Source organism: Amblyomma maculatum, chromosome 1 (assembly GCF_055883805.1).
Source record: "Amblyomma maculatum isolate TAMU_Amacu chromosome 1, ASM5588380v1, whole genome shotgun sequence".
Classification (NCBI taxonomy): Eukaryota; Metazoa; Arthropoda; class Arachnida; order Ixodida; family Ixodidae; genus Amblyomma; species Amblyomma maculatum.
The window spans coordinates 166,307,978-166,334,133 of record NC_139344.1 but is presented as its reverse complement, the minus strand read 5'-3'; the positions used below and the strand labels follow the sequence as shown (position 1 = coordinate 166,334,133).

Genomic DNA, 26,156 nt, shown 5'->3' with positions numbered 1-26,156 from the left:
TTAAAACTGTGCACGAAAGCTATGCCTCTTTGCGATGCATACTATAAGCCCGCGAGCGTTTATGCGCCCTCCTTCATAGTCAAAGCAAATTTAGATTAAAGGGAGAGCCTCTTCCGCTATTTAATTTTTTCCAGCCCCTCATATAGCGTAGGAATTCGGGTGAAATTGTAGCGAAGCGAGCGTCTCCCGAAATCGGCGCTGCTACGAGCAACAAGTTTCCGCGGCGTGATATGCTGTTGGCCGGATGTCAGAGAACAAATTGGTGACAGCTGTTAGTGGGTGAACACGTTTCCAAATACTTCTTTGTTGGTGCAGCATGGCAGGATCACCAGCCCGATGCAAACATGTTTGCGGACGCAGTTGACCGACTGTTTCCGCAGCGTTACTCCGCCATACTGCACACAAAGCAGACAACACACCTACTCGTTGACGCCACGAGATTTTGGTCCACATGGCATTTCAATGTAATGCCTTCTGTTTCTTGACGTCAAGTAAAAACATGGCAACTACGAACCGAAACCGAAACTGCTGCTTACTAATAATACGATAATGAATTTTCGTACTGCTATTTTGTGCTTCTAAACACTGTGTTCTATGCTTACAGAATTGCTGCGCACTACTTAGAGCACAAACGTTAAACAAAAAATTGGTGTCCCTATCTCTTTAAATAGCAGGTTTCGGGTGTTATGTGGGAATGCCCAATTCCAATTTCGCCGCAAACCAATGAAGTGACGACCCCGCAGTGTCAGAAAAGCAATCTTGACAAAGAATGTAAATAAAAACCACAATAATTTGAACTTGTTAAAATTCAAATGGCATAATTCAAAAAATTTCTGCAATCCTGTAATTTCTCATGCATATTTGATCAACCAATTCAAAGCGACAGCTTGCATAAGCCCAGATAAAAAGATGTGGGATGTTATGTGGGAACATCACATTCTGATTTCGCCACAAACCAGTGAAACGATGACCCCTCGGAGCCATGAAGCAATACTGATGCTGGATATATTGTAGTGTCCTGACCCCAAAACTCCCAGCACAGAAAAACACTTTATGGTACAGCACACCTGCAGACTTTACATGCTTAACTACAATGCAGCCATAAATGCACTCAGCACTTCATCAAGGCATGGTAGGAGTGCAGGCAACTGTGCAAGCTCAGACACTGGCATCAAACATCACCTATTGGTCTCGAGATCGAGCAGTCGCCACCTAGTGGCATGGTGGCAAACCCTACTCAGCGTGGATGCGTGTTCACGTCGCGTACCAGCCAACAGTAATTTACGTGCGCGCGTGCGGCATGTACAAGTGCTTTTTGTTTGTTTCGCGGTTCCTGTGTGCTTTTGTTTACCTATCTGCCTCTTGCAAAAGAAATATGAACAGGCTATCACCCCCATGCTCAATTAAAAAAAATACTTGTCCATATCAAGTATGTCATGCTGGAAAGGACATCATCAGTTGCGGTCTACGGCGTTTGAGATTCTTTGACAAGCGGTGTCTCAAACGAAGCACTGCTGTTGTTAAGCGCCGTGTCAAAGCAAAACAGGTTGCTGCCGCCAATACAACTTAATGCACACGCTCAAAAATCGTATATTCCCGTTTCTGTTTGGAATACCACAGCTACTGAAACATGCGACCGCAGACTGCTGCGTACCAAATCCAGTTTGAACAAGCCGCTCTGCACCTGTATCCACAATAAAGTTGTCCGAGTACCCCCCCCCATTTTTTTTTGCTTTTAAACCCCTGTCACAGTGTCTCAGCGGTAGGGCGCTCGACTGCTGATTTCGAGAAAGGGGGGTTCGATGCCAGCCGTTTCGAAAGACTCTCCTCGGCTGTGGGATTTGATTGCACGGTAAACAATACCACGTGGGGAACGACACCGAAGCCCGCCCCTACGTCATCCGTCATATAGCAGATGTTGCATGGCGCGTTAAGCTCATATATGCATTTTTTTTTCTTTTCTTTTTTTCCGTTGAAGGCTTCTGCGCATCGGTAACAGTGGTAGTGAGCACATTTCGCTTTAAAGAAATGCTCGAACGTTTGAGAAGCAAATCTTCCCAGCACCTGTTACACTTATGTGTTATGTGTATATTACATAATACACATAGATCGATGTACACGTAGCCCATTAGAATAATTGGAATCACTTTTCGTCTGTGCTGTCTTTCGAGCAAAACTCGTTTCTCACAAGGGGAGTAAAATACAGTAGACTGATTTTTCGGACACGCTTGATTATTCGGACTTTTTCCCGGCCCCAGGACATACTTTATAAAGTGAATGTATTAAGCGTCACAAAATTTCAGACACTCTAGGGAGGGCTATTCGATTTTTCAGACATTCCAAGCGTCAGCCGGGACAACTGCCATAGATTTTGAGCAGTGTCGTCGCCATCTTGTTTGTTTACTTTTTCCTTCGATAGCCTCGAAATCGGTGCCGGCCTTGCGTGCTGCTCCTCAGCTAAACTGACGCTGGATCGAGGCTACATTATTTGCCTAGCAGCTTCCGCTTCCGGAACAACGTCGCTACTCGCTGCCGGAGTGTTTTATTTTTTTTTTTTAGCTTGATCGCTTCTACTGCCTGTTCCTCTGTGCGTTTGCCGTGCGTTTCACGTGCGTTGCCGAGCACAGCGAGTAGGCCTAGCCGGGGTCGTGCTGATGCGAGAACTATGTTCAGTCGCTACTGTGGCTCATATTTAATTGAATCGGCTTCAGTTCTTCAAGAAGCTGTTTCCAGATTTTATAAGGAGCTTTTTTTTTTTTTTCGTGCAACGCGGCAGCAAGAAGGCACTCAACGAAGACTATGTTGTGATCCAGTTGTTGTTGGTGGTGGTGGTGGTGTGCCTCGACAGTAGGAAAACCTACTCTGTCGATTTGCTAGGAGCACTTAGTATGCTCACCGATGCGTAGAAGTCTGTGGCACCCACAACGCTGCGCAACTGCTTCCGCCACGTGGGATTTGTGCTGAATGACGAGTCAGCTGCCTTGGACGAGGAGAGCGTCGTCGAGCAGCTGTCAGGCAGTGAGCAGCTCGACAACCTTCGCACTGCAGGTGTCTAAATTCCATCGACCGTCTCGTTTTCAGAGTTCAGACGTGGACCACGAGTTAGAACTGTGCGCTGGGCTCACATATGCAGAAATTATTCGCCAAGTGCTTCCAGAGGCTGAGAGCGGCAACGCAGAAATTATTCGCCAAGTGCTTGTGGAGTCTGAGAGCGACGACGACGACGATGACTCAACTGCAGCAGCGCAGCCAACGCAAGCTGAGCTGATGCAAGCGGTCGCAACCCTTTCGTTGGCTTACGGCGACACTATGATTCTCGCCACTCAGGCGGACCTGTTAGCACAGAAGCGGAGCGTGGTGCAGAAAAGCATTCATGACTTTTTCCAGCCTCAAGGTCAATAATAGGCAATAAATTTAGCTTTTTTGGCGCACATTTGTTCTTTCGAACAGCCCGATTTTTCGGACATTTTCGCGGTCCGTTGAGAGTTCGAAAAATCGGTCGTCGACTGTAGTTACATACAGGCTTAACCATCGATGTTTAGTTCGGGAATAAATACTTATTTATAGCTGCACAATAACATGAACTCCATATCTTTCAGGATAGTTTTATATCCGATACCCGTTTTGAAAGTAACACTAATATTTTGCTTCGCATAAGATTGAGTCACTGCTCAACGATAATTACAATGATATCAAAATTTCTTGCCAGAACATGACAGCGACCAAGCACTGTTTTTACGAAGTCTTCACATCTACTGATTCGTAGCTTGCACTTAAATGTTACAGAAAATTAATCGCTGATAGTTCTAAATTTTGTCAAATGTGTAAAAATTCGTCACGTGGCAAAATTCACTGTCAATAAAAAAAAATTACGCTAATTTACCGTTTATCAACACCACACATCAGAAATTCCTTATGCTTCCCTCGGTTTCAGGAAATTTAGGGTCATTTCACAGTGCAACATTACCAGATTATCTGCTGCAAGAAGCACCCACCTTGTTGTGAGCTCAGCAAACTCAATCCCCTCAGTGCTCTACCCGTGAACTGTCAGCTTATGTATGCAGTGAGCTAGTTTCCTTTTCAGTGTCGGCGTAGTCTCATTTTTGGGGAAGACTTGTGCCTGGTTGTCTAGCCAGAGTTGATGTCCACTCAGTCAACGGCAAACCGCCAGGTAATACGCTGCCAGTACAAGATTTAACCTTCTAATCCTCGAGTCAAGTACGATATAATGAACCAGGCTGCCTCAATTCGAACCTTGTATATTCGTGGGCTTGACACTAAATTTGCCTGTTTCACTCGTATAAGACGCGCACACTGTTGAAAAGGCCTAATAAGGGAGTAATTACTCATCAGGCAATAAGATATGTCATGTTCAGGCCCAATTATCAGGCCTGTGAGAGCCGTACAATGCAAAAAGCGTGCAAAACGATACCAGTAAATATAAAAGATTGGTAGTTGCGTGCCGTGTTTTTCTAATATCCACGTATATTTTCTTTTTTTTGCTCCATTAGCGAAATCCAGATTTTTTTCTGCAATATATTAGGACACTATAAGTAGTAAATCGCTAAGGCATTGCAGAACGCACGTTTTTATCGCCAACAAACCCGCCGTAAACTTGGAAGCTGACCTACACCGTGTGCATTTCTACGAGCGCCGCCGGCTGCCGATCCACACTATCGGAGCGACAGTGGCGCCCCATCTAGGTCGATCTCGCGGCGAATAGCAGCAACAGAGGATGTCCTGCAACATGACCACTCCTGCTCCATGACTACATACAACACCAGTCAGCGCCTTTTATTTGACAGGTGTGCCGTGGCCTAGAGGGAAATTCGATTGTTTTAAGTACTGCCTCATAAGGTCAACCTTTCCCTCAGAAAGTTGGCCACACGAAATTTAACTCACATGTCTGAGGCGTGAATGAGGTAGCTTTGGACTACCAACAAATAGTATGCGCACCCATAACTGTGTCTGTTCCTGGCACGACACATGAGGCCCATGCATCAAAAGAGCATTTAATTAGTATGCAAATCAGTTACACTGTGGGAAGTTCAAATTGCACGCTATTTTACTGGTTCGTTCATGCTGACGGCCTCTCCCTCAGAGAAGCTGTAGGTGGCGTGAGGGCACCTTCCAATAATAACCTCAGCAAAACTACATCGTCAACATATCTGCAGGAAGACATTCAGGCGGCACTTGAGAGTAGAAGACAAAGTGAAGCGCCATTTCACTTTTGAACTGTGCTGCCATGGTGATGTTTTAATAATTTACTGCATTAGCTTCGCGCACACCGCAATGCCGTCCTGTGGGAAACTACAGAACAAAGTGCAATGGTGGGATGAAGCGTAGGGTATGCACAGCACGTTCTCGCAATACAGTTTCTTGGTCTGTGTATTTTTTTTGCTGTGCTCGGTTCAGTCACAAAACCCAGTTAATTCGAACATTTCTCAAAGTCTCCGCGACTTAAACTTGTTAAACTTTTACTGTATTCAAATTCTGTTTTAAATAAAGTTGTCTGCAACATTTAAGATGGCCAACATGGTCAGCTTGTACAGATACTTGTAAGATTACCTTATTCATCATCCATGCAACTTAGGCCTAAAACATGTCCAAACATTGAAAAGTGATTATCACCATTATGATAAATACAAGATAACAGGGAACTGCACCAATGCAAAAGTGCACTTTGCATGCATAATTTGTAAATGTATTACCTATTCAAAGGTGCCTTTCCACAGCTTCAAGTTCATCACAATGCACCAAAAAGCTAGTATCCCTCCTCAAACCAGCAAACTTATGGGAACTCAGAGCAGAGCAGCTTTTCTTGATCAGTAATAAGCAGTGAATGGATGCTCCACAAGATGACCTGGGCCAGGTTCGCAAGTTCTACTGGTCATTACGGAGCAACTTGCTCCGAGTCAGAGAGCTCTATCCGGATGTGGTGAGAAAAGCGGATTAAACTGTAACATGCAGTTCCGTCAATTCCAAAATGGTCAGAGCACACAGGACCGTTTTTTATGCAGTCTAAAATGTCGGCGGTGAACCCTGGACATTTGTTTACAATTCTGACAATGACATCTGATCAAGATGTTACACTTCTAAGACCAATTATTCGGAAAGCAGTTGAAGGAGCTCAGAGACTAGCACCAGTGATCATAGTAAAATGTACGGCCCCCGAGTGATGTTCTTACTGCTCATCGTCGTCAAGCAAAAATGTAAAAACAGACGCCAGGCCTAACTTCTGGCACCAGATAAACATGAGAGCTTCCATTGTACTCCCTCAGAAGCGTATTTGCATTTCGCTGGTCAATCAGGATAGGGTTGTCCTGTGGCTGATTCAGCCACTCTGGTGCCGAATCGGAAACCCTACTCCAAAAATATTTGGACTATTTGGATTAATATTTGGATCAAATGTATACTTAGACTAACGCCCAAATTCACAAACATGCATCCACTCGGCGCTCCACCTCCACCCTCCCCAATGGAAAAAACAGCTGCTCCTCCACTCAAGGATCGATACAGATTCATGGATGTCTCTGAGTTTCCTTCGACAAGGTCTCCGAGAAAGCGTGAGTGGCATAAAGGGACAAAATGAATGGCAAAAGTTGGCCCAAAAATATCATGCTGCAGCACTGAAAATGCACATTTTGTCATGCCATGTCTTTTGAACAACCTTGCCTACCAACCTCGAAGTTCCATAGCCTAGGGAAATATGTTTTTAGGGCTACATGAACAAGGAAGCAGCGGGGAACTGCAGGAAACATTTTCAGTGTCCGACAACAGTATCCACCAGTGATGTAGAGTACACATAGAATATGACACAGACCTTCAGAAATGGTGGGAAGCCTTTTATTCAAGCTTGGTGTGGAATTTCTCTTACCTTTGCCTCCGACCCTCAAGAGGCTCTGGGAAAAGTGATAAGAGCGCATGCAATTCTATGCAGCATATTGCAATGCACACACCCAAACCAACGAATACAACTGTTCAGAAGCAAACGTTGCTTGCGGTTTCAAAGCCATACTTTTCTGCCAGCTGCGAATATCCCTTCCGTGAAACAAGAGCACTGAACAAGGGCAGAGGGGGGGGGGGGGGGGGGGGGAAGCCTCAGTTTGCAGATCGAGCCAACGTTTCAACAAGTGGACTTGTCTTTGTCTGGGCAGCGTAATCATGATGATCACAGGCTCCCCATCTCTACCCTTGTTCAGTGCTCTTTCATGCCGTGCAGCCATCTTCTTCCTCTCGTTCTACCCCGACTCCATGAGACAAGCAAACACACATGCTCCCTCTACAGCGCTGGCTATCATCTGAAGACATACTATGTACCTTGAGGCCGGTGACGGGCAAGCCATTAATGCGCGCAGTACAGGTGTTCGCACAGCTCCATTGCACCTCCGGAGCCACCCCACCTCCAGCTTCCTGTGTGCTATATGCCATTACCCACAAGTACACCGCTGTTGCCTGCAATTAGCCATCAGATGTGCTCCTCAACTCAGCAAGTGGTAGGCTGTGAAGCGTTGCTCAGGTATCAAGTGATGACTTTAAATGTACCCTCGCCATGTAAGAATTGTGCCATGGTCAGCTACAACAATGGAATTGGTGACCAAATATGGCTATCCATGCCCGGTATCCGCAGCAGGAACATCAGGCGGCTAGCCATGATCGCACTCATAAAATATTAGCATTGCCAGGAAGTCCTGAATCAAACGAATTGACGTAGTCCCTCAGCCGACACTTAGGTGCACGATTCTCCACATCCTCATTGTGTTCACTTCCGTAAAAACTATCTATGGGTAGAACGAAGCCCACACAGTGAGCGAACAATGCGACGTCAGCCATGTTTACCAGCAGAGTGCGGGTTGAGGAGCCCCCAAGGTAACGTTGATGCGACCATGAGGTTCTTGAGGAAATTCTTGCATTTTTCCTCCACTCGAGAAAACATTCGTGTGGCGGCGAGTTTCTAAAATACAAAACAGGACTCAAAGGTTGCCTGGAGAATTTCATTTCAAGGTGTGTTTACGACTTTAGCTGTAAGTGTTGGAAAAGAGCTCAGCCAAGTGGGAAGTTTCAGTAAAGTCACTGCAAATCACACTCAGTAAAATCCCCACGTTCCACTCATTCAACATGCAGTCTCAACACCACAGCTTTGGGAAAGTAAAACAGGTGCAAATAAAAAATAAGGATTCTGAGCTAGTCAAAGAGCTGGTCAAATCTTGATGGAGTAACAAACATTGCGTGAAAACAGCACTAGGTAAAGCCTCACCAGATGCAGTAGGTGTCACCAGAGGACTTGACCCAGGCTGCTGATAACCTTGGTTTATTCTGCTGCTTGATGCCACACCTGCACCAAATGCATTAACCTAGTTTAGCTGCCATTTAACAGAGCTGTCATCTCCACAGTGTAACAGGATACCTTTGCCTGTACGCACACACAGCAAAACATTGTTAATACGTCCATGGCAATGTGGCCAAACTTTTTTTTCCTGAAAGCCTCATACAAGAAGTACATTTGAGCAGCACAAAGAACCCAAACACAAGAAATAAGAGGAACAGAAAGAGCAGCTTACGCAAAGACTGCCTTCTGCAATAAACCCACCTGGTACTAGTAGTCACTCTTTCTCTCCCCCTTATTTCCCGTGTTTGTGTCCTTTGCTCAGTTCAAATGTACAGCATAAAACAACTAGCTCCACCGCAAATGCTTCTACACTCCAGAAAAAAGGGCGAAAAGCCCAATGCCAGACAAGGGCCTTCGTCCCCTTAATAGGCAATGCATTCAAAGGTCGCAGAGAAATACAAAACCAGAGTAATACTTCTGTCACACAACTAAGCAAGAACTCTTTCACCTAAGCGGTCTTTTACCAAGTTGAAAGACTTGTATTCAAAAAGAGTTGCATAGAAGACACATGGCACTGGCGATCTCTTTTTAGCGTTTGCTTCCGAGGACGCTATCGAAAGCTTAGCGCTAGATCTTGAAACAAAGCCACTAAGAATAAACCGACGTATCGCAACATACAAATCAAATATAAGCATTATTACACAATGTTTATAGTAAATTTATGGCGTCCGCGTCTCAAAAGCCCGGGAAACGACAGGCCTTACCTCCTGAAACGAAGGAGCGCATAATCAAGGACGTGGAAAGTGGTGTGACGAAAGCTATGGTTGGCAGGAAGTAAGGTGTCGCTGACACAACAGTTTTCGCAATCCATAGAGAACCGTGAAAACATACAGAAGCAGCTAGAAAAAGACTGCGCGTCTCTCGCAAGAAAAAGGATTCGTACCCTTAAGTATGAAGACGTTGATGAGGCCTTGTTTAGATGGTTCCGCAAAGTGCGAGCACAGAACGTCCCAGTAAGTGACCCGATGCTCCAAACAAAGGCTAGGAACTTCGTGCGCCTGTTTGGACATGACTGCTTCAATCCACTGAATGGATGGATTCAGCGATTTAAAGATCGCCATGGGATTAGCTGCAGGGTGATTTCGGGCAAAAGTGGAGAGGTCAACGGCGCCTGCATTCAAGCGTGGTTTGACGTTAATCTTGAGACACTACTCTCAGTGCACACGTAAAAAGACGTGTACAATGCCGATGAGGCTGGTGTGTGCTACAACATGCTTCCCAACCAAACCCTCGCATTGAAAGGTGGCCCTTGCTCCGGCTGCAAGGTGTCAAAGGAGTATGTCACTTTTTTGTTTTGTGTGAACATGGACGTATCCGACAAGCAGTGCTTGCTTGTGATAGAAAAATCGAAGAGGCCCAGACGTTTCAAAAAGAGAGAACACCTTCCGATGACATACGAGGCGAATTCGAAGGCCTGGATGACCCGAGAATTGTTTGGCAAATCACTGAAGAAGTTCAACGACAACATGGTCGCAGCAAAACGAAGAGTCGTTTTGATTCTTGACAACTGCACTGCTCACAATGTTCAATCAAAACTGAGTGCAGTGAGAGTAAAGTTTCTGCCGGCAAACACCACTGCGAAGTGGCAGCCTCTTGATCAAGGCGTGACTGCTACGATGAAAGCCCTGTACAAGAAACGCATGAGTGAGCGAGTGGTTTTAAATATGCAACGACAGGAAGCTGTTAAAGTTGATGTGCACGGAGTCATGATGTACATGGAGTCATTGACATGATAGCAGCGTCTTGGTGGCAAGTGAAACCCACAACAATGAAGGGGTGCTTTGAGAAGGCCGGGTTCGTGCATAATGCCGGAACTTTGGATGCCGGAGCTTCGGACGCTGGAGATCGGAGCTGCGATGCCGGCGACGAGATCATCAATGCGAACGAAATGTGGTCCAATCTTGTGGAAAATCCCTTTATGAATGCATCCAACAAGGTCAAAAGCTACGCCCACGAGGATGAAAACGTGTCCGACATCATTGAGGAGGCAAACCCCAACGAGGCAATCGTTGCGGCAGTGCGTTGTGCTGCAGGGAGCGCACCGGATGAGTCGGACGATGAGTCGGATGATGAGGATGAGGGCACGCCAGAAGTCTCGTGCAAGGACGCAATAGAATGTCAAAGCCTACTGCACGAGGAACGACTTCAGCGATGAGGTGTTGAAGTGTCTCAGCTCGGTGGAAAACGAGCTACAGTCGAACCCGGTTATATCGAACCCGGATATATCGAATTTCGGTTATATCGAACTCACGGAATATCCCCTTGAAAATCCCATGTAAAAGTATAGGAAAGCCGCGTCATATATCGAACTCAATTTCACTGGTCGTTCGATATATCGAACTCCGCACCACGCACTGGGGAGTGTGCCTTCCCCAAAGACTATTGCATCCCCCTTGGCCGTTCGCCGCGTGACGTTTTCAAGCCACGCGCGGAAGGAATGAGAGGGGACAGTTCGGCGACGGCTGGTCTGGGCAGCGCCATGCTCATTCCCCAAAGGCGCGCGCATCTGCAGTTATCATTTCCCGCGCGCCAGCACATGACGTTTGCAGGCCATGTGCGTGGGTGTGCCCATTCTTTTGCCGAGCTATCTCTCTCCTTCAGCATGCGCTACGCATGCGCTACGCATGCGCCAAGCCAGCTCAGCCCGTTTTCAGACGTTGGACGCTTTCTCCAGCGTGTGTAGTGAACCCTCTGCGCGCGGCGGCTGACAGCACCTGCGGACGTCAAGAAGCGGCAGATCTCTCTCTCTCTCTTTTTTTTTTTTGTGAGTCATTCATTCTTATTGTTGTGCTGTACGCAGCGCGTAGCGTAAGATATGGCGGCTGCGGACGTTAAGAAGCAACAGGGGTTTTTTTTTCTTTCTTTTTTTCTTTTTTTGGTGGGAGTCGTTTATCCTTGCATGTATGAATCAACGAAAGCACGCGGTCAGCTGCTGCGATCATGACGCCCGCCCCAAGCGCGGCGCGATAAATCGAAACAGGCATGTGCAATCAAGCCATCGCGGGCACTGCCAAGTTCGCTCCCTGCCACAGGAGCTATCAAAAGATAAAAGATAAACACGCCGCAACGTTATCGCTGTGCAGCATCTTGGCACGCTGCCAAGAAATGAGCTGTGGATGAGACGACCGAAACGGAGTGACGCGCGCCATCGACATGCAAGCGAAAAACGCTCGCGATTTCTGCTGCGCAATTTCTGGCGACACAGAAACCTTGTTTTGAGCTGCCGCGGTGGCTTGAGTGGCGAGAGGGACGCAGTTCGAACAAGTTTGAAATCTTTCACTCTGTCGGTGCCGCTCGCCGCTGAGATCGCTCAATCGCTTGCATGTAAGCGAGCGCTTTATTTTTTTTTTTAATTCTCGGGTGCAAAAGTGGAGGGTGGGTTCAATATGCGAGTGGGTTGATTACGCGACAAATTTGGTATCGTTTTTTCGCATAGTAAGTGCCGTCACAAGCCAATTTCTGTATATCGAATTATCGATATATCGAACTATTTCGCGATCCCCTTCGAGTTAGATATATCCGGGTTCGACTGTAATTCGCAACGCCGTGAAGAGGCAGCAGCAGGCAAAAATTACAACTTTTTTTTCCCAGCTGCTTATGATATGCCCCAAAAAGCGATGCTTTAGCATACCCTGTGCATCGGGATGGCGGAGGTTTGTGCGACTGCCTTCGCGGAACTGGGCATGTGCTGATAACAAGCGCATACGCAATTGCGTGGCGGCTGTCGCTTTGATTTCAGCGATCGTGCTGCACGCGGAATGCTAATACTTATGATATAAGTGGCCAGAAGACTTGCATGTATTGTATTTTGTTCAGTGATTAAAAGAACGTTTTTGAAAGGGAAGCTATCCATCTGGCGTGTGTTGCGACCTGAAAAAAAAAATGTTTTGGTTACAGTGCGGTACCGCTTATAGCGTGGATTTTCGCGGACCCCGCGACGTTATAAGCGGTCTGCACTGTATAGCAATCATAATAAAAAATAAATCGCTATGCTCGTTCCCTGAAACCAAGCCGATGCTGTGGGTGCGTCATGGCCAGAAACAACAGACAGCGAAAGGGTTAAACTCTGTCGTGTGTCTGCGGATTAAACTTTTTGGGGAGGCCTTTTTATTCAATTGCCTTTAGAATGCCTGTGTGACAGAGGCATAGCAAATGTAAAAACACATGTTGGCATTAACAACAAAAGTAGATCCATAGGCAGAAAAGAGTGTGTGCTGAAGTAATACAAGAAAACCTGGCATTAGAAAACTGGACACACAAAGAAGATTTTAAAAAAAAAGGCCTACGAGGATACTGCACCCCAAAAGTAATACCACATTAACATAGCAAGTAAATTAAAAACCACTGGCCGACAAACAGAGGTTACAGGCTGTAGCAGAACAACATGGGCAACAACAACACGAATGGATGAAAACAAAAATAAGCTCCTTAGTAACACAACACATGCCTACTTCTTAGGTACCATACACGAAATACATATCAGTCACCTCTCGCTCATATGTTTGTCGATTTTTAGGCAAATACATAAAGAGTTGGATGTTACTATCTTCATTTAAAAGAAGCAACCATCTGGTGTCTAATGAAACCACTGAAGCCATAACTTGCTCTATTTTTTAATGCTTTTACAGTGAAAGCTCGTTAATTCGAACCTCGATAATTCTAATTTCCGGACAATTCGAACTACACTACTTGGTCCGGCCAAGCTCCATAGAGATCTGTGAATAAAAAAGCTAATTAATTCGAACGCGAGTCGGTTCCACTACGGATAATTCGAACTATGCGCAGCCGCGTCTGGGCGGCTTGGCCCTGGTAGAATTAGTATGGTAGCGTAACTCCCATAGAAGCCTGCGTGTCGACTCTGAGCGAGGCTTTAGTTTCCCGGCGCCCCCTGCGAACTGCGAGGCAAAACAAACACGTGACGTTGCTTGTGACGTCACAGTGACGTTCTTTTGGCGGGGAATTCGATTGTCTTTTTACTTATGAACGAAAAACAAGGCCAACAACGACGGACGCAGAACGATGCTCGGATAAGGCAGAAAAATGGACACCACAACTGTTCAGCCAATTTTACTTGACATGGATTTCTACCGTCAAGTTTTAAGTTAACTGAAATGTTACGGCATCTTTAACCACCTTATCATAACATCATTCTGCCTCTGTCGTCATTAGCCTAGTCTTTCGTCGCGCGTCATGTAAACGCATTCTGGGGCTTATTTCTTCGGGCACGTTTGTGAACAAGGGCCTTCAAGTGAATTCGGCAAGCACATGGATAGAATCAGATGGCTTGAGGGATTTCACTAAGGGCATAAATGAGTGAAGCTGTGCTGCATAGAAAGCCAGGCTTTATTAATTCACGATTACTTACATAGATGCTTCACAACAATGCAAATCTTTAAGTGTAGGAAAGTGACCACCGCTCATTCGTCACGGTCTTCATGAAATCCTCGTGATAACAAAATGACCTGAGCGTAGGTCTCCAAACGAGACTCGGTGAGATTATAAAAGGGTAAAAGATCTTGCTAATAAACAGAGTACATATCAGTGTCAAAGAACAAAAAACAAATAAACGGAATAACTAACGCAAGTGCTAGAAAACAAACGGAATAACTAACGCTAGTGCTAGAACACCAACCTGTAAGAGCTTAGGTAAGCAATTCAAATTGGGATTGCTAGTATTTAGAAGTTAATGCGTCTGACAAGTGAAAATATCTACGATATAGCTTCGCTCCAATAAATCTCGCCCTGTTCACAATTCCATTATATTACTCGCGCTTCATTTGCCACTGAGAGGAGTCAATGTGAGGCTACAAATTTACAACTTAAGCATTTAACATGTTCATGAGAAAGATCCCATTGACAATAGGAACACCCCTGTGATAACAGCACATTCAGCGAACGTTGGTGCGGTAATACGACGCAGTAAGCAAAACGCGCAGCAAAGGGAGCGGAACGGAAGGCTTTGCGCAATGCGACATGCGTCTTGGGGGCAATAAAATCTCACCTTCACCGTTCAATTAAAACATGCAGCGATACGCCGCCCATGCAGACGTGTATTCGTAAAACAAGCCACCACTTTTGCGACGTGCCTGGGAGGCCGAGCTGGCCGAGCAGAGCCGCCGAGCTGTGACGCAGCATTGTCCCATCGTCCGCAAATGCGCACATGCAACGGCAATCAGCTTCTCATCGAGCACACACAGTCTTCGCCTTGCTGTAAAGCTCTACCACAACCAGCAGAATGAACTACTGCCTGTTTGGTACAGATAACCCACTCTGTACAAAGCACGCAACAATGAACGTTGAACCGGGGCCGATGACGCACCCATTCCGCGGATAAAAAAAGCTTTGGTCTGAGCCATATCTGAGCCTTGGACAACTACGCAGTGGACACTAATACTAATTGGCCGAGAGAAGCCGTTAGAAACAAGTTAAAATATTATTATAAATGTGACACGTTTTTTCTTACGCAAGAAACAAAAACTACATTCATTCCTGAGCGCGAATATTATGTTCACTTTCTAGTTCTTTGGAGTTCTGGCAGATCTTATTTTCTGTGCTTTAGTAATTTGCCTCACAGTTCGCAGGAGCCCTCATCATCGAGTTGATGTCGCTGGCAATTGGCAGCTGCACGCGTTTTCTTCCAAGTTGCGCGACCATTTAATAGACCTTGGCTTGGCGCTCATCACGCGGCAAAAAAAAAAAAAGAAGTAAAGAAACACCTCCGCGATCGGAAGGCATAATTAGAGGCTGTGCACGTCCAAAACGGGGACAGAAGATGGAACCAGGTAAAACCATGGACGAGTGGGTAAAACTTAAATGGCGCCATGACCGGCGCGGCGGCGGGTGGCGTTGGAGGAAGGGGACGGCAGCCGCGGCAAGTTCAATGCATGGCCACGCGGCGGCGGCTGCTTGCTCTCTTCAGCGCAACCTCCATAGCTTAGCTCGCAACTAAATACTCGTTAATTCCAGCCCTGTTAATTTGGAAATAGAGAAGTACTGTCGGCATGGTCCCAGCCAACGCCCATAAAAGGCTATGATCTCGGATGGGCACCATGGGTTAAACTTTTTTCTTTCTTTTTGCGATAGCCATCCATCCTTCCCCCCACCAGTGTCAATGGAAGCATGGGAGTCAGCCGCGATCATGACGCCGGGTGCTCACTGTTCGCTCCGATGCTGATTGGAATGGCAGTAGACGGCGCCTGCCCCAGTCGCTCATAGCATGATAAAGCGAACCTACTGAAAAGGAGGCTTGCACAACCGGGCAAGCGCTGCCACTTTGCCAAGTTTGCTTCCCTTCCCACTGTGGGAGCTAAAGTCAAAAGATAAACACGCGGTTATCGCTGTGCAGCACCTTGGCGCACTGCCAAGAAATGTGTTGTGGACAGTGACTGACCACACAAAACAGAGGGAGGCGCTAACGACTGACGCCTTTATTTTTTATTTTTTTTCAGATTCATTCGCACAAATCCGGGCTGAGTGGGTTCATTATGCGAGCGAGTTCGTTACTCGACTAAATACGGTACATTTACCGCAATACAAATGGTCCTGGTCAGTTTTTTCGAGGCCATTCGATAATTCGAACACCGGATAAATCGAACTTTTTCCCCGGTCCCATGAAGTTTGAATTAACGAGCTTTTACTGTATAGCAATGTGCAAGGCACCTAACTTTCAACAGCAGAAAATTTTAAATTCCATGAATTGAAAACAAATAACCTTTAATATTCAGTAAGGGGCCTCAAATGATGCTCAGTATATAAAATATCTTACAATTTCTTTTTTTCTGAGCTTTCCAATGTGGCTAAAGCAATAATCACCACCACGCTTGAAAGCTGCAAAGAGACGCCAGCTTTTCACTGACTTTCGGACATAATGTTGCGGTATGTACGTACAAAGAAGGAGGCTGTGGACATGGAAAAAAGGCAGTGTGGGTTATTGAGACAATGACAGAGGAATAGGGAAAGCAAAAAAGGGCAAATGGGGCTCAGGACTGAACAGTTCAATACACAAAGTAGCAGCAGCTGCTGCTGCATCAGAGGCTGCGCGCATTAAAGTACCAAAGGTTTGGCCTCATTAAATTGTAGCATGTCCATCAGAACATGTCTTTTGAATAAGGTTGAAGCATCCACTGCTTGCATCTGCATTTTTGGGAGAGGGGAGGGGTGGCTTGGATGCAGTTGCCCTGAGCAGTTTTTGAGGTAGTATATCAAAGCCCTTCTAAAATTCTCGCTAGCTCCGAAACTCCCTCATCAACTTATACCGTATTTACTCGCAAAATGCTCACACCCCACATTGGGCGTCAAAAATTAGAATTTTTTTTTTCCTCACATAATCATCGCACCACCAGTATTACCACCACGAGAGTAGTCTGCTAGTTCGTTGCGGCGAGAATTTCGTATTCTCGAGATTTCGCTATCGCGGGTTTCGACTGTAGTAGTAAGCGTCATCTTTGGAGCACTACTGAACCTAGCTGGCCTCGTTGTGTGTGCGCGCTACCAGGCGGCAATAGTGTGCACGGGTAGATCAATACCATAGGCTACGCGCGTCATTTTTTTTTAATTTTTTTACCTCCATGATGCTCGTAGTCGTCGCCATTTGGAGAGATGTTTCCGCGTCTGTCACTGTTCCTTAGTTCCGTCCGTATTACTTGCTTTGTTCCAGCGTCTACCGTGTTCTTGGTGCCGCATCGCGATGGGGCGGCATGCAAGCTATACAGCTGCTTTTAAGCTGAAAACTTTCGAGTACGCGCATAGAAACCGTGTTGCCAGCAGGCACTTCGGCATAGAGTTCGGCGTAGTACGTAACTGGAGACAGCGACTGCAGTGTCGACGCGAACTCGGATCAAGTCTCTGATCAAGAGTGGAACTGTATGGTCTGCTGTGGATATTATACCACGACATGCGGGGAGTGATGATGAGGCTACGTGCGGCAAATAAAGCGCTTGAAAAATTTGTGCTTTTGGTGACCATGTACTTTTATAACAAAGGCAAGTTCTGCTTGAAAGTAATGTTTTGGTTATATTTACAATAGCTGGCCTAAGAATCCCGATTCACACCTATTTAAATTTGCTTTGAGCACTCCAAAACATTTGCTCGAAAATTTTCCCCGTATAATTATCGCACCCCCCAACTTTGCATCAATTTTCCGCGAAAAAAAAAAAGCGAGCATTATGCGAGTAAATATGGTATTCATGCAAATAAAGTAAATTAGCTATTTTTCCATCATACAGCATTTCCTACTGGTGCCCATAACAGTAAGAGCATAAGAAAAAGATGTGGCTACTAAAAAACAATTCTGCAAAAAATGCTTAAATCTGCAATCACTAAGGAGGAGGTCGTCAGCTATGTGTTGAAGGTTATATATAAATATGTTGCGGGGCCTCTGCAGGTTGAGGAAAACGAAGTTTATTATGAACTGAATAATCCATTTCAAGTAACAGCCAAAAGTGTAACTAAAATTAATATCCTCACAATGTTCCAACACAGATGTGCACTTTCCGAGTAACGAACCAACAAGGTTCTTCTAAACTGCTAGTCCCTGCCTAGTGTGTTCTACCCAGTCTAGCCCTAAGACATCCTCTCTCTATGTGGCTTAAGGAGTGCCTCCAGAAGCAGATCTGTAGCTACAAATGCCGTAGAATCAGTAAGGCATGAAGAATGAGGGGCAAAATTTTAGCACTTGCAGTTTCCTTCAATTCAAATCAATCTCTTCATTTTCCTCACTTACACCACTGTGAAAATACCGTTGACTAAGACAGTGTCAGGTTACTAATGCTGATGGTAAGCATGGTCCAGGATTATTTATAAGGTGGACTGCACCTGGCTGATTACTCATTTCTTCTCAGTGATATTCATGGCAATATACTATCTACCTGATGTGTCAACTCTACAGCTGCCCACCTCAAGGAGTGATCCAGAGCCTTTTTGACGTAATGCCTACAGATTTATGTGCACATGTTATGGTGCCAACACTGACTGGCCCCCGTCACCAGAGAGTGATAAGAGGAGCTGCCCACCTGCAGGGCTCGAAGAAGGCACTAGCTGTTGGTGTGAGGAGGCCTTGGACGAGGGTCCATTGGTGTACCCACCACCCAGGTGTGTCCAGCTACCATTCACCGTGGGACCATTCGGCTTGGACTGTGCTGGTGGTGGCTGGGCCATACCCCCCGAAGATGGAGCATGAAGCAGGTGGGCTTCCTTGACTATGTGGTGGGCACTGTCCCCGTAAGGCACCGCATGGGAACTCAAGCCCTCTGCAACCCCAGCCGAGGTTGGGCCTGGTCGGCCATACGGAATTGCCCCTCCATAGGGCACGCCTTGACCCCCTGGCACTGCCATTCCCTGAAAATCACAAGAGCAGCCTGAAGGCATGCACACCACCTACTTCCATTGGAGCATCACTAGCGAAATTCAGCTGTCCCATATGAATACACCTATCGGGGCTTCATTCCCGAGCAGTGAATGTTTCTACTCTCTCTTTCTTGAACTCAAACAATGGACTAGTAACCCAAGTATGTGAGGTTACGTCCCAAAGTTGCACAGGAGCAACAAGGAGTGTCACAGTGCAGGCCTTGACATTAATTTTGGTCACCTGAAGTTTCCCAATATGCACTCATGTTACACAACACACAGGCATGTTTGCATTTTGGTCCCATAGTCAGAAAAATTTCCACTTCTTGAAAATGCACTCGGGAAAATATAATTGCACCTTTTACAATAGTGAGAGCAGTCCTGCCACTGCCGCCATTGAAGGTCTTTACTGACTAGCAAACAAAATGACTGTGCCAAGGAGTGCTCTTTCATGCGACCTTCTTCCTTTCCACAAAAAGCTAGGGTCACAATCGCAGCTTGTATCACAACCTCAAGCTAAAGCAAATGCACACACAAATATCTACACAAAGCCAATGTCACCTATAAAATCATTTACCAGTCAGCAGCAGCGAATAGCAAAAGAAGTATGCATGTTCATGCCCGCATCACTCTTTAATTTGCCTCAAAAAGATGATCCATCCCACTAAGGTGCTATAATTGAGAACCTTAATTTCAGAAAATGCAATAACATCAAGTTCAGTGGAACATAACTTTTTCAAGTCCACACTTCATAGCAGTAAAGCAAATGAAACGAGTCTTACTCAAAACCACTAAGGAAAGCTAAAAGGCAATAAAGCATACCTAGAACAGCTTTACTGTTGTCATTGAGATGGTTTAGTGCAATGCCCCAGATGTTTTGCAGCTAGCTCACACAGTCATCCGATTAAAGACGATATGCTTCACTACAAGTGCAATGCACGGCTTCCACAACTGCCACACCATACTGTTTTTCGCAGCACTGATTCAGTATGGCAAGTTGCACTAAGTAAACTGTATTCAAATTGCAACGTAAAAGAAACCTTGCAGATATTTTTGGAGAGATCTGCCATTGCAAAAAACTGAACACTGGAAACATCTGTAAAAACAACATTTTGTTCCTACAGCATACCTTTCTGCCTAATTCGAAGTTTTAAAAAAATGTATGAAGAGCTCTAAAGACTATTTTTGTGAGATAGATGCAAGTGTAGATAGAAATAGTCTGACTAGTACAGCAGCATGATGGTTGAAGTTGCATTAACGTTGCTACAAAATCAGGAGCCAGAGGCATAAGCTCACACGAAGTGCAGCATGCACATAGAGCTGTTGTTACGTCTACACGTAGGACACACTGGTTTTATAGCTGAAAGCATTCAACATAAGCCCTATCAAAAAGCAGAGGCAAATTGTAGTTAAGGGAAAATGACCAATATGAGGTAACAGTGCAAGAGTTCATTAAAACAGCCAAGAGAAATGTGAAGAAATAAAAAGCTTCAGTCAAGAAAACGAATGCATCTCATTGAACAAGTCAGGAGGCATGCAACGAAATGTCATCTGTGCTGTCTATGCACTACAATCCAGTGCCATGGAAGTGTCTTTTGCCAGAAAGATGCTTCCAGACAACTATAAACACTCGCCTGTATCAACTCCTTTTTAGCTGCACCAATTTGCCTACAATCTACGACATCAAAGTAAGATTATATACAACATTTAAAATAAAACTGAGCACAAGGTGCAGTACATGGACCTATAGATTTCACCTGTTTGTAAAATATTCTGCAGCATGAATCAGCAGGCACAGAATAATGAGAAGGCAACCAAAAACTTCACATATCTCCTTCAGGCAAAGATTAGGCTCCAATGCAGGAAAAATTTATAAATTGAAGATTTTTCTAAGAACATCCTAGTATTGCACACAAAAATATCCAAACTCCCCCCCTGCTGATTATTACAATAATTCTTTCAGGTCCTGGTATGTATACTCATACCATGACTCCACACTATATTCAAGGTGCCAATTATACTTCTTCTGACTCATTCCTGTCAAAAATTGTGGCAAAATAAGTTACGTAAACTAGTCAAAATACCTTAGGCACCTTTAAACAATTCATGATTACCAAAAAAAAAATAATAATAATAATCATTGGCACTCCAATATCAAAAATAGTATACAATGCTGACTCATTCAACAAAACAGATTCTTATGCTTATTTCCTATGCTGACTCAACATCTTTCTATGCAAGACTGAATACTGTTCAGACATCAGCCCACATCTTACGTCCACATTTCTGCAAAAACAAATAATGGGGTATTAGAATTCCCTGGTGGCCCCCCATGCATCAAACATGGTATGTAACACACACTCTTACACAAAACGACTTCTTAATCATCCCCCCAATGGAAATTAAAAAATATGATAAAGCCCCAAAGGCATCCAAGTCCCCAAATAAATCTTGCAAGACAAAGGTTACTACATTGTATGTTATATGGAACTTAATGCCCGAAAGCAACATCAGCTATAAGGGACGCTATACTGACAGGCTGCGATAATTTTGGCTGCCTGGGGTTCTTTAACGTGACTGACATCACATAATACACAGGTGCCTTATGTTTCACTTTCACTAAACCCCGGCCAGGATCGAAAAAACATCCTCTAGTTCAGCAGTCGAGCGATAATCACTGAGCCACCGCAGTGAAGAAAAATTAATGTCCTTAAATTTTTTATATCTGAAGGCAACTGGGTATGAAATGACCCTAGACTGCTGTGGATGATTCTCGTAGGTGCCAAAAAATGGCGGTGCTGCGCCACCTTAAAACCTCATCTAATGAGCATGTAAGTGTCACACTGTTCATTGAGTTGACGTGACTGGCTGCATCGAATGCTTTTGAGGGTTACTCGTCACTGGGCTTGTGGCTGAGGCAGTTTGGATGAAAGCAAAGGCTGCTTTTTGGTACAGTAAACACTTTATACACACTGATTAATAAAAATTTTAAGTACTGCACTGTGACATTTTTTTTTTTTTTTTTGCCCCTGCTACGAAATCAAATAAGCTATCAATTTATCACATCATATCACACATAAAGGGTAAGCTAACAAATTTAAACAAAGTGCGTTGGCCTGTCAAACATGCAGAAGAATGGAAACTTTGGTGTGCTAATTTTGCCAGGCACCATGCAAGACTGGATCCTTGTTCATTTGTTGAAGTAACCTGTGCAAACTGCATGGCACAAAGTCTACTGTGTTCTTCACTAATCTTTGAGGAGTTTATGCAGTGGTGCGTAATAGCATTACACACAGCTGGTCACATCAACTTAATGAACAAGCATCTCTTCTCGCAAGGTGGCGACAAACTTAGCCCGATAAAGTCTCCATTCCTCTGCATACTTGACAGACGAGTCTGCTTCATGTATTGGTCTGATCAAACAGTCTCACAACCACTGGAATTGATAAATTTAGAGCCCAAGATTGCCTGCGACTTAAATTATTTGGTGGCGGCGTGGCACCATCATTTTCTTCTCAACTCTGGGCTTCTCTGAACTGTGGGGATAAACATCCCGTAGTGACACATGGGCTATGAGGGACGTTGCACTGCAGGGCTCCAGGTTAAGTTAAACCACCTGTTTTTTGTTTTTAATGTCCACTGACCCAGGCACAGGCACCCTTTTACATTTCACCTCTACAACCTGGGTTCTACACCTCCATAGCCGAACAACCTAACCGCTGCAACTCAGGGCTTTAGACAGGGTACCTGAGACACAGCCACTAACAGCAACACCATTACTTGCTGTTCACTAAGATTTAACACACAATAAGCATTCAAAATCTGGAGTATTCTTCAAACATATAAGCGTCTTTCTGCCTAAAGTGGACATCTAATACCAATGAAGAGCAACAGAAAACTACTGGCATATTCTCAAACTGAAACCAGATCCAATGGTGGCAGCAAGCTATGATAAAACTTGGTCACTATGCTGGTAATAGGGCTAGATTGCCTGAAGTCATAAAGGAAGGAATGAACTAGCTTTCCTTCCTCCATGCCTGGAGTGGATATGCTACATTTCATGAAAAGGACTAAGCACAGTACAGAGGGCTATGGCTGTTCAAAGAAACTTTAGGCATATTGTTTTCATTCTTGCAAAACCACCATTTTTTGCACAGTTCTGATTTTTCAACATTTTTTTTTTTATATATATATATTTTAGAAACACTGACAATGGCAGTGCTGCTACGAGGAAAATATGGTTCTTTGTATCTGCGATATATATCAGCAGTCGTATATTGCTAGCATTTCTTTACAAAATCTTCAATGCATTAAACTGTAGTTTTAAGAAAACCTATGCATATCAATTAATGTCATACTCGTTTTCCCGTAGGCAATGGACCGTTAGTCATGTCTCCAATTCAAGGGTTTGCAGATGCCTCCTGTCTAGAAGAAAGCAATGCTCTGATAAAAATTTGTTTCAAATTATTCCCATATGTTTCTCAGCACCACTGCCAGGTATATGTTTATACTGGCCGGCAGCTTTCAATTTTAACAAAGAAAATATAGTGGATATAATTCAGTTGACTGATCTCTTAATTGGCCAACAAGATCAACTCTAGAAAGTACCAAAGCTGTGTGGCAATACACACACATTTGACTGCACATGACAGTCACTGCTCTTCTCTATGAACACTGTCACAACCAATTGCTCCAGACAAATAGAAAGAAATACAAGTGCCAGTAGCAGCAAACATAGATAATGGGCACAAGTAAGCAACAGTAAAAGCCTTCACCTGAATACAAACCCAAGGATATCCAGGTCCACAATAATAGCCTCCGAACAGAGCTAAGTGTTCACTGCATTATGTGCACTACTGCTGTTAACTTCCTTTACAACAAAAAATATGTATAAACTTAAAATCGCCATTGCAAAGTTATGTTAGCTTATTTCTAGAACAAATCAAACATGCTTCCAGCATGCGAGACCATTTTTGCAAGCCCCTGCAATAGTAAATCACTGAGCTCTAGGCGTAATGAACACAGCAGGCATTAATGCGCTCAATAATATGAACCACAATAAACTTCAATGACAGAGAATATCTCAAATATTATAAGCACATATTTGAAATGACAGTCCACATCAAAAGCTGCTAAAAGTAAAATATTTGCAACTTCGCCATCAAGAAAGGGTGTTTTGTGAATTTGGAGACAGGTATGGTGTGTAGTCCTTGCAATTAGAGGAACACGGGGGTAAAAAAAAAAGATCTGCAAAATTAAACTTTGCTGGCGAACAAATGAGACAGAGACAGAGACAAAAAACTGCATCACCCACCACTGATGCTTCCGACAAAATGATATCTACACTTATCTAAAGTTAAAAGGAAAAGGCTGCTTTGTCACTGGAAAGCTAAAACTGCACATGACGAAAACGGTACCATTTGCAAACGATGAATGTAGAAAAATACCAACTGCCACTATGACGCATTACTTAAAAAAAAGCCAGATGTTAATGCCGTGCAAGGAAAACAAAGGCTCCCAAGGTTTCCTCGAGAGACAGGCATAGACACGGAACCCTATCGGTACAATGAACCAGCAGCAAGCAGCCCTTCTACATTTGCTGCATAATGATTGACAGCTAAGGTACAGAAAGTAATCAACTTGAAAGCTCCTGGCATGTAAAAGTGTGCCGCGCGCGCACAAGGTCACTGACTGCACATCACAGATGGAGAAGAGGAGGAAGAGATGTTCAGCGGGGAAAAAGTGCAATGAGCTTGCCACAGACACAAACAGGCATGACAACAGAGCTCTTAAGGCTAACTGCTCAAGCATATCGCTACAAATTCAAGGCTACGATAACGCATTAGCCATTTTTCTCTCCAGCTTTCCTGCTCCGCCTTCCCACTGCATCACAGCCTGCTCGTGCCATAATCCCGTTTCCCGGGATGTAAATTGCACTCTCAATTAAATATACACAATTAAATCATTATCTAGCACCTTCATCGCACTGTTATCCCGACAAAAGCAAGCATTACTACGTCGCGCACCGATGATGCGGCAGTGCTTACACGTCGATGCCACGAAGACGCTGGTTTCGAATGTCACACAGTAAAAATATTTTGAAACGCCTTTAGTCTACAAACAACCAACACAATGAAGGTGTGTTTATCTGTGCCAACTCTTCCATCGAAAATGCGATTAAGCCTTCTTTCCTTTTTTTTTTTTAACTCGCTGCAAAGCTGCTCATTCGATCGCAGGTCAGGCAGATGAGGATCATTTAAAAACACGGAAAAGACGATCTGCCCGAATACTCTGCAGAACATCAGGTAGCGAGAAGTGTCTCAGTACTTACTTAACAATGCTTACAGCGCACCTCGAGGGCTTCGTCTTTTACTTCTATAAAACACTCATACTTCCCGTGGTAAAGAGACAGCAGGCTGACGTTACGTTCTGTGCACCGGAAATGCCATGCTACGCATGCGCCCTCAAAACAACGTGGCATTCAACCCAGAATGCACTGGAAAAAGGAAGCGGAATCTACGCAAGAGAAGCGAGTATTCCGTTTCGGGTTTTTTGTCGTCAACAAGCATGAAACCGAAACCGAAAGTAATCTTAAGTTCTTCTTTCTCTCGATGATAAATAGTTCGCACAATCAAGACTACATAATATAAGGCTTACTAAAGCAAAGCTTTAGCATAAAGTCCCATGGTTCTACACACACTTTGTGCCAATAATATTATACAAGTGAACTGCAGAAACTTCACCTCAATATTGCCACCGAGATTCTCCTATTCACCCACTCAGGTACGCAGACCCGAATAGGGGGTTGGGACCATGGAGGAAAAAAAAAACCTCTTCCATGGCTGGGACGGCTGGGACTCCGCGACTAGAAGGTGGCATATATTATTTGGACAACAACAACAACAAGCGCGCAAGAATACACTGATTCTTCTCGGCCTCAACCGCCAGGTGGACTCTCGCGAAAGGCGAAAACTTTGTAGAAGAAGTACAGAAGAGAGGAGGCGCTGGTAGAACAGAAGTGTAGTAGAAGCGGAGCACCGTCAGTAGGAGGGACCCCGAGCATGGACCCAAGCTTCCGTGTCTTGAATGCTGGCCATTGCCCCAGGCGTATAGGGGCACTGCCATATGGTCTAGTGTACCCCTCTGTCCCCAGTGTTTTCGTGTTGTCTGACCTCTATTTTTAAGTTGTGCAGCCATACTGGGTTGGGATTAAGGTAATTTCCGGCCTGTAGTCTGCGAAAACTTTTGGCCTCTTCGTTGTTTAGCTGTTTATGTGGAGTGGAGAATGTTTTTCTGTTCCGTTTGTAGTAATTCACAGATCTCGTGGTAGGTGTTTAACTTTAACCTCTCCTCGGGTTCTGGGTTGACCTGCTCGACGTTCGTCCGGTGGTAGATATCTCGATATCTCGGGCGAGCGCGTGAG

General features: G+C 44.7%; 1 protein-coding gene across 2 annotated transcripts in view; it reads right to left on the bottom strand.

The window, feature by feature from the left end:
• The window catches only part of Sec24AB (Protein transport protein Sec24AB), a 131,888-nt gene extending 106,682 nt beyond the window's left edge, over positions 1–25,206 (bottom strand). For both annotated transcript variants that reach the window (XM_084589520.1, XM_084589521.1), the window contains exons 1-3: positions 25,065–25,206; positions 18,400–18,724; positions 8,258–8,335 (exon numbers count right to left, since the gene is read on the bottom strand). In XM_084589520.1, the coding sequence (XP_084445646.1) occupies positions 8,258–8,335; positions 18,400–18,721 (400 nt within the window). In that variant the 5' untranslated portion in view covers positions 18,722–18,724; positions 25,065–25,206. The remainder of the gene's footprint in view (positions 1–8,257; positions 8,336–18,399; positions 18,725–25,064) is intronic.
• Between the last annotated feature and the right edge of the window lie 950 nt (positions 25,207–26,156).